Here is a 9125-nt window from a genome sequence, read left to right as displayed (position 1 = left end):
TATGGCGAGATAAAGTTGTCTTGAGGGAGTGTGCTGAACAACGAAGGCCCAGAGAAGCAACAATGAATATTTTACGTGCCAAGATGGAGGCAAGAGACAAAGTTAATTATAACCAAATACTCATATTAGGTGGGTTTTTTTTTCGTTAGGCTATTAAGCTCCAAGAAGGCAGGGTATTAATACCCTTAGTTCTTACCCTTAGCTGTTGATTAGCTGGGCTATTAGTTGTATAAGGGAAGTGTTTTAAAAAAAATTTTTTTTTTTAACATTTATTTTTGAGACAGAGAGAGACAGAGCATGAACGGGGGAGGGGCAGAGAGAGAGGGAGACACAGGATCGGAAGCAGGCTCCAGGCTCTGAGCCATCAGCCCAGAGCCTGATGCGGGGCTCGAACTCACGGACCGCGAGATCGTGACCTGAGCTGAAGTCGGACGCTTAACCGACTGAGCCACGCGGGAAGTGTTTTAATTGCTTTGTTCACTGCTGACGCTCTAGCACCTGGCACATAGTGGGCCTAAAACAAATATTGGAATGTCTCAGGGCCTGAAGGGACCTTTGACGTTACTGATAAATTCACTCTCTCCTTTGACATCTGGAGAAACAGGGCCAAAAGGGGAATGGACTTGTCCAAGGTCACACAGGGATTAAGCGGCTGAGCCGGGACTAGAATCCAACAAACAGCAAAAACAGCGGCGCCATGCTGTGCCAGAACTAACATCTTGCATCAGTAACTTTGTTTTGCTTTCACAAGAGCCCAAGGGGTAGCTATTATTATCCTTTGATTATCAATGAGGAAATAGGCTCAGAGAGGTTAAGGGACTTACCAAAGTCACAGAGCTGTTAAGTTTCAGACTTGAAATCCCATCCTCACATAAAAATGGGAACATGGCTTCACTTGAAGTAGTCTGCCGGGAGTGGTACATACCCTCCCTTGGGACGTCAGCTCTCTCCAATTCTGCGTGGTCACCACCTCGGTGGCTTCTCTTGGGGCTGGATTTTCCTAGGCCCGTAGGCATTTCGTTTGTGTGGGTGAGCCTGTCTGCTTCATTCAACATGTGCCCCAGCCCTGTCGCATTTTGCCTGCCATGTGCACTAAAATCTACGGGATGGGTATAACCCGGGGCTCTCCCACTTCAAAGCCCATTTACTACCCCATCCCGACAACCTGGTCTTCTGTTTTGCTCACAGGTACTTACGGGACTTTTTGACCGTGTGTGTCAGATAGAGACCAGGCAAGACTTGGTTGAGAAGCTAGGTGAGGAGATGGACCTTGTGTTTAGGAAAAGGAGAATGGGAGGTGGGAGGGCAGAGGAGGACAGAGCTCCTCAGATTGACAGGAGCTCCCACATGAGCCCTGGAGATCTCTGTTCTGGGGCTCGGCCAACCTGGAAGCTTCCCAAACCTGCAGGACACGCTCTGGCCAGACTTCATGCCTTCTGGATCACCTGCTAGCATGGTCTACCCCCTTCACCCTCCCACTGGGGGATGGGGCAGCCAGAGTGGCAACCCTCTCCCTGGCAGTTTCATTTCCCAGCCACCTCTCTTGCGTCTGTGCCCAAGTGCAAATCTTCAGGGCTCTGTGAATCCACAGGGGTTACTCTCAATGGTCTATGCTGGAGAGAATTTAATCATTAACTAAGGTCAGTGTTTCCAGAAGTTCCAACTCCAGCCAAATTTCCCTGGTCCTTACATGCATCCTCATAGAAAAGTAAATATTTCAAGGGACAAGGTTAACTGAAGCCCCCAAGTCCAGTGGAACCAGCTCTTGATGGCCAAAAGAGGACAGGTTTTTAGAGGACATCAAGCGAATCTTTCAGGCTGGGGTATTTCAAATACGACTACTATTAATAATAATTAGTAATAGTAGCCATCATTTATCAAGTTGCTAAACTGTGCTGAAAATTTGTCTGAATAAAGTTAGATCCTTATAAGCAGTCTGTGCCGTAGATGATACTGTAATTCCCATGAGGGACTAAGGATCAGAGAAGGTGAGTTGCTTGTCTTAGATCACACAGCTAGCATGTTACAGAAGCAGGCGTCAAACCTGGTTTGTCTGAATCTGAAGTCCATCTCCTTCATGAGCCTTCATAGTGTCTGCTTTCTCCTTTAGTCCTAACTTCTTTCCATTATGATTCCTGGGGAGTAGGGGGACAGAAGCCAGTCAAGTTTTCCTGACACCCATCAACCAGGCCCTGGTCACCCGGTCTCAGCCCAGCTTTGCCTGCCTTGCCGTGTGATCTTGGGTAAGTCACAACTTGGTAGCCAGCCACTGCGTTTCCCCAGATGTTTCCTGTGGAGGCTAATGCTGAGCTTCCTTGTGCAGCCGTGGCCTGGCTAGGAGGGCAGTGGTTAGCCTGGATTTGACCAATGTGGGAATGGTGTTGGGTGGGGGAAGGGAGAGGTGGAGGTTGTCTTTAGCCCCACCCTCTGGTGACATCACACAAGACAACCTCCAGTCCCTGGAAGCCCCGCCCTTAGTGACCCTCACCTGTGGAAGTAGCACAGGTGCCTGGCATCTGGAGAATTTGCCCAGTCCCACAGCAGAATCCATCGGCCCCCAGGCTCGAGAAAATTCCCTAGGTAACCTAGCTTTGGAGGGGGGCCAGGAAGGGGGGCCCTGAAGCAGGCAGGTCCTGGCAGCCTGGTGGGCAGATGACTCAGGATTCTCTGAGGGTGGCCTCTGGATCCCTCCCCTCATCCTTCCAGCTCTTACTGGACCCCTGCACCTGCTCTTTCCCCTGGAGTCAGGAGATGGGAATGAATTCTGAAAACAGACCTGTTCAGATGGAATGAGGCTGCTAGGTGAAGTCTAAAGGAAGTAGGGAACAGGATCTCTTTATCCCAGGATGTAGCCTCTGGGGTCTGTGCTTAGGGCCCACTGTGTCTGGTGAAGGAGGAGGGCCCTGAGTGACCAATTGCCACCTGAGGAGGGAGCTGTGAGATAGGGCTTCGTTGGTGTAGAGCCAGTGGGTGGCTTGGTAATGTGGGGAGGCTGAGGTCTCTAGATGTGTGTCAGTTGCTGGAAGACTAAGGAAATAATTTATGGGAAAGGCCTTGGCTACCTGCTTTAGACCATTCTTTTCCAAAGTATGATGGAGATTGGTGTGACAGGAGGCAGGGCAGCAGCAGAGTGGCTAAGAGTGCCTGTACTTGGCAGTCAGAGAGCCGGGTCCAAATTCTGGCTTCTCTGTCTCTGTCTCTCTCTCTCTGTTTCTCTGTGCATGTTCCTCCCTTGGGGAAGGAGCTTCTAACCTCTCTGAATTCCACTGTCTTCAGCAGCAAAATGGGCGTAATAATACCTACCTCAAAAGGCTAGTTATGAGAATTAATTGTAACAAGGTTATAAAGACTGAGCACATAGTAAACACTTACTACATTTCAGCTGGTTTTGTTTTGTTTTGTTTTTTTCAAATGTTTATTTATTTTTGAGAGAGAGAGAGAATGTGAGCAGGGGAGGGGCAGAGAGAGAGAGAGGGAGACACAGAATCTGAAGCAGGCTCCAGGCTGAGTTGTCAGCACAGAGCCCAACGCGGGGCTCGAACTCACGAGCTGTGAGATCATGCCCTGAGCCACCCAGGTGCCCCCAGTTCAGCTGGCTTTGTAATATAATTATTACTAGGAAAAGAATCCTTGGTCAGGTAGGCTTGACACATGTAGGTTCAACAGAGGGAAGCTGGCTTCTTTGCTGTAGGACTTCTCAGAGACGTTAATAGGCTGTTATGCCTTGGGAAGTTCTAAGGGTGGGATATGGAGCCTTGGACTGTATTTAATGGATCACAGGGACCCAGGAACTAGGCCACCATCGCACATTATCATTCCCTGGTCTTCTCCCTTGGGGTGGAATGGAAACCTTGCTGGATTGGGCAACGCTGGGGAAGGCCTTTCTGTCTCTGGGCTCTTGTTTCCTCAGTGTAAAACAAGGGTGCTGCATGAGATGCTTTCAGAGGCCTTTTCTGGCTCCCCAAGGTTCCGAGTTGGGAAGCCAAAGTTGTAGACAGGGGTGAAGGCTGAAGCCCAGGCTCTTGGGGAGGAGAGGACCTCCACTGCTGGTTCTACCACTAGCACAGCAGGCCAGGGGGTTCTCGTGGTCTGGACGGAAGTGGCCGGCAAGGCTGTCTGGGGAATAGGAAGTGGAGGCGTCCTGTACTCCCTTTGTGCAGTATTGTAGTAACTAATTTAACTCCTGCCTCCTCATTGGACCAGGAGAGGCCAGAGACCAGAGCTGACTTGAGAAGTGTAATGCGGGGGTAGCTTCAGGCTAGGGTGAGGAGGCTTGATGGGCTGCGGGCTTGTCTTGCTGCCTTTGCATGGCAAGCTCCCTGCATTTACTTGGACTGTGTATAAATTATCAGGGGGCTTTTGGGGGTGATCATGGTGCTGCTGGTGGCAGAAACGTGAGTGCTTTATCCTGCCCTGGATCTCCTTGCCTGTAACAGTGACTGGTGCACAGGTAGTTGCAATAAATATCTGATGAAAGATGGACAGGGCGCCTGGGTGGCTTAGTCAGTTGAGCGTCCAACTCTTGATTTTGGCTCGGGTTGTGGTCTCACGGTCGTGGGACCGAGCCTCATATCAGGCTGGAGCCTGCTTGGGATTCTCTCTCTCCCTCTCTCTCTTGCTCCTCCCCTGCTCTCTCTCTCTCAAAATAAGTAAGTGAAAAAGGAAAGAAAGACAGAAAGAAAGAAAGAAAGAAAGAAAGAAAGAAAGAAAGAAAGAAAGAAAAGAAAAGAAAAGAAAAGAAAAGAAAAGAAAAGAAAAGAAAGAAAGATGGACAGAAAACCAGGATGCTGAGTCTAATAAACTTGTTAGAGAGAATTCGAGGGGTGGGAGTCGTCTGGCAGGTGCTAGTTTTTCAATAGATATTTTGATTTAATGAATGCCATAGTGAATACTGATAAGCCTGAGTTAAGCAACTGGTTCCGGGCCAAACTGTATATAGGGTATATAATTAGGGAATGATGAATAGCACTTCCCACTGTGTCTTGCAAAGGGCAGTTCAGTGGTTAAGATTGCAAGCTGAGTTCAGATCCTACCTAGGTGGGGGGGGGGGGTGCAGGGTCCTTAACTTCTCCATGCCTCAGTTCCTTATCTGAAAAATGGGAATAATGAAAGCACCTACTCACAGGGGGTTAAGAAGCATAAATGAGTCAATTGTACATAAAGTGCTTGAGACAGTGTCTTGCACATAGCAAGTACTGTATAAGCATTTGCTATGATTTGTTTTCATCTCGGTAACTCCACCATACTGTGAAGTTCCCAGGGGTAGGGATTAAATCTTTTTCCTCTCTGCCCTCCCCTGGACCGAGCACAGGATCGGAGGCAGAGGAGGGGGCTCAGTGTTCGCTAAATGCACAAATGGATGAATGAATGAATATGTTTTATATGCTATGTTGTATAACCTATACAGGGGAAGTGGGAGGGGGGCAGTAAGGAGGTCCCCTGGAGGTGGCAGTTTGAACTGGCCCAAAAGCATTTCAGTGAGGGAAAGGAAGTTGGCACAGGGTGTGCTATTTGGGTTAGGTGGGAAATGAGGGTAGGAGCAGGGTCTCGAACGCAGGCTGAGGGGTTAGATTTGACTTCTTTGGAATTAACAAGCGTGGGTGGGAGTGGAAAGGCTGGAGGAGGGATCTTCTGAGGGGAGTTGTGGCTGAGGGGAAGGGCTGTTTTATAGACCAGTTGTTACCAGGGACTTTCAGGAACAAAAGTGGCTTTTTGAGTTGGAGACTTAAAGGGTATGAAATGTTACCGGGATGCTGTTATGTTCTTTGATTTAACAAGTACTGAGTGCCAGCCGCCTGCTAAGCACCAGCGGTTCACAAAATAATGACACAAACTGCCTACCCTTAGTGAGCTCACGTCAGCAAGTTTAATGCCCATGGGGAACGTTATACTAGTGAAAGGATGGGTATCTTATGGTAGGCACTCAAGTAGAGAGGTCATCATCAGAGGTTCGGGGGGCCGGGGAAAGTATTACAGAAGAAACGGGTTTTGAGGGATAATTAGGAGTTTGCCATGTAGGCAAGATGAGGAAAATGTCTCAGGCAGAGGGAACAGCTTGTGTCAACCTGAGGACATGTGGGAAACAGCAGGCCCAGGGGTGTGGTGAGGCTATGGCTGGATGTGAAGGGCACTGCGGTTGAGCGATAAGGCTGGAAAAAGGTAGCAGGGGCCAGATCATGTAGGGTGATGGAGGGTGAGTGGGAGACCCTGGTCACTTAGAAGGGGCTAAAGGTAGAGGCAGCGGGTCTGTCAGCAAGGTCATTGTCACCACCAGATGAACACAGATGGCGGCTTGAACACAGGAGGAAACAGCAGGGGCTGCTGTGTGGAACCTGGACTGGGATGGAAATGGCTGAGGTTGTGAGCCTCCTTAATTATTCCTCGGAAGTTTACTGAACATCTACTACATGCCAGGCGCTGTTCGAGGCACATGGGATACATCGGGGAGTACAGTCATGGGGTCCTCGCTGAGCTAGCTCTCCCTTAGGACGACTCCTCTCTTCTGAAACTCAGTGTGGGGACAAGGGGGCAGGAAGGACAGACTAAGGACTGGGCTTCCGAGCCTCCCAGCTGCTGCTGGTGGTGCCATCAAGGGTCGAGGACACCAGTCCCCTGACTTTGCTCTGGCCTCTCTCCCAGCTCCCTGCCTGGCCCACGGTCATGGCCACGATGGTGGCCCAGAAGCTCAGCCACCTCCTGCCCAGTTTGCGGCAGGCCCACCAGGAGCCTCGGCCGTCCAGGCGGCCGGAGCCCGTGTTCACAGTGGACCGCGCCGAAGTGCCACCGCTCTTCTGGAAGCCGTACGTCTACGTGGGCTACCGGCCGCTGCATCAGACCTGGCACTTCTACTTCCGCACGCTGTTCCAGCAGCACAACGAGGCCGTGAACGTGTGGACCCACCTGCTGGCAGCCATCGTGCTGCTGCTGCGGCTGGCCGTCTTCGTGGGGACTGTGGGCATCTGGGGAGACCCGCACGCACTGCCCCTCTTCATCCTCCTCCTCGCGTCCTTCACCTACCTCTCCTTCAGCGCCTTGGCTCACCTCCTGCAGGCCAAGTCCGAGTTCTGGCACTACAGTTTCTTCTTCCTGGACTACGTGGGCGTGGCCGTGTACCAGTTCGGCAGCGCCCTGGCACACTTCTACTACACCATCGAGCCTGCCTGGCACGCCCGGGTGCAGGCCGTCTTCCTGCCCGCGGCCGCCTTTCTCGCCTGGCTTTCTTGCACTGGCTCCTGCTACAACAAGTACATCCAGAAGCCTGGCCTGCTGGGCCGCACTTGCCAGGAGGTGCCCTCAGCGCTGGCCTACGTGCTGGACATCAGCCCCGTGGTGCATCGCATCCTGGTGTCCCCCGACCCTACCTCAGACGACCCGGCTCTTCTCTACCACAAGTGCCAGGTGGTCTTCTTCCTGCTGGCCGCCGCTTTCTTCTCCACCTTCATGCCTGAGCGCTGGTTTCCTGGCAGCTGCCACGTCTTCGGGCAGGGCCACCAGCTCTTCCATGTCTTCCTGGTGCTGTGCACGCTGGCCCAGCTGGAGGCCGTGGCACTGGACTACGAGGCCCGGCGGCCCATCTATGAGCCTCTGCATACCCGCTGGCCCCACAACTTCTCTGGCCTCTTTCTGCTCACCGTGGGCAGCAGCGTCCTGACCGCGTTCCTCCTGAGCCAGCTGGTACGGCACAGACTCAACCGGAAGGCCCAGTGAATGGCAGGGGCGGGGGGCGGGGCAGCTGGGAGGGAGGGAGGTGTAGGGGGCGCCCAGGGGTCCGGGCTTGGCTCCAGATGGGAACAAGGCCTGGTAACGTTGTTTGTGTCTGGCGTTCGGTGACTTTCTGCGTATGCCTCAGCTGCCAGGGGTGGTGATGGCCAGTCCTTGGATTTGGGGATTGGCCGCGAGCTGCTGGGGTTCACCGCTTGGGCCTGCCCTGGGAGAGGAAAAGAGAGAAACATGTGGGCCACCTTGGCCTGCCTCCCCCATTGCCTCTCACTAGGGATGAAGATTGGGGGTCAGCTGGGCCCAGGACCTTGGTTTGGAGCTTCCAGATGATCTGAGAGGACGTGACAGTGGAATTCAGGCCAGAGTCTGCTCTGATCTGAGAGGCAGAAGAGGGCTCAGCAAACCCCCTCTACCCAGATGTCATTGGTGGATAGGAAAGGGGGAGGCTCCTAATGTGTATAGCCTACTCTTACCATTCCTTGACCTCCAGCCTGGAGCTTTAGAGTTCCGGGAAGTCCCCAAAGATAGAAGATTGTGTCAAGTGGAAATGGATCCCATCAGTGCCCCATACCTCTTCAGTCATCTCCCCACCCAGTGAGCCCCCAGCCTTTCTAGTTCCGGCCTTGATGTCCTGCATATCCTGTTCCCAGCCTGTCTCCTGGTTTCCTTGATCATGGTTCAGTTATGCTTTCAGTGTTTCCTGGGCCTCTGCTCAGAGGCAGGTCACCAGCTGGCCTGTGGATCAATGCAGGATGATAAAAGCTTTCACATCAGAATGACCTGTCAGGGGAAGCACCGAGGAGGGGAATAAGTGCTGCCTGTGACCCTCAAGGTCTTGGGTTGGAAAGGGTGAATGGAGAAGTGCATTCCTGGTAGAGGAAAAACCTATACAAAGGCCTTCCTTTGTACGGAAGGAGGAGTTCAGTGGGGCTGGACTTAGGGGTGGTCTGAACTCTGATGCAATAAAGTAACTGTGATAACACCAGCCTCTTGGCTTTTTGTCTCTTCTCCCAGGAACCCCCATGGACCTGCTCACTGTGTCGAGGGGGCTTTCCAGGGGAAGCTGGGGCCCCCAGGGATCAGAACAGGGAGGAGGAAGGCAGTTCCTGTTTTATCTTTGCCTGGGGATGGGGTTGGGGGCCCTATACACTATATGTATGAACTTTTTCTTTTTGGCAAGGAAGGGAGCGCAGTTTTATTACTAAATATGTTTGAGAAGATAAAGGAACATAATCCCACTTTATAATTTGACAAGGACTTCATTTTTTGGTCTTTCCTTCCATCAAGGAGGATTTTATATGTACAGTGAAGGCAAATTAGGAAGTACAGATAATTTAAAAAAGCCCAAATGAATAAGAAATATCATTCTCCCGATATGTATACACACACACACACACACACACACA

At 51.7% G+C, this 9125-nt stretch overlaps 1 protein-coding gene across 2 annotated transcripts; it reads left to right on the top strand.

Annotated features, from left to right (window-relative positions):
- The first annotated feature begins 2441 nt into the window (after window positions 1–2441).
- On the top strand, window positions 2442–7708 carry PAQR7 (progestin and adipoQ receptor family member 7). Of its 2 annotated transcripts, none has more exons than XM_042996571.1 (2): window positions 2442–2580; window positions 6640–7708. In XM_042996571.1, exon 2 carries the CDS (start codon window positions 6661–6663, stop codon window positions 7705–7707), a length of 1047 nt encoding a protein of 348 aa, XP_042852505.1. In that variant the 5' UTR covers window positions 2442–2580; window positions 6640–6660; the 3' UTR covers window position 7708. The 2 variants fall into 2 exon arrangements, with proteins under 2 accessions (XP_042852505.1, XP_042852504.1); XM_042996570.1 differs by having other exon boundaries at window positions 2443–2580; window positions 6275–7708.
- The last annotated feature ends 1417 nt before the right edge of the window (window positions 7709–9125 follow it).

This window comes from Panthera tigris, chromosome C1 (genome assembly GCF_018350195.1).
Source record: "Panthera tigris isolate Pti1 chromosome C1, P.tigris_Pti1_mat1.1, whole genome shotgun sequence".
Lineage (NCBI taxonomy): Eukaryota > Metazoa > Chordata > Mammalia > Carnivora > Felidae > Panthera > Panthera tigris.
The sequence above is the reverse complement of the archived record's forward strand: the minus strand, read 5'-3'. Positions and strand labels throughout refer to the sequence as shown.

Coding starts and splice junctions, on each gene's coding strand:
- PAQR7 (XM_042996571.1), top strand. CDS start 6,661: ATGGCCACGATGGTGGCCCAGAAGCTCAGCCACCTCCTGCCCAGTTTG.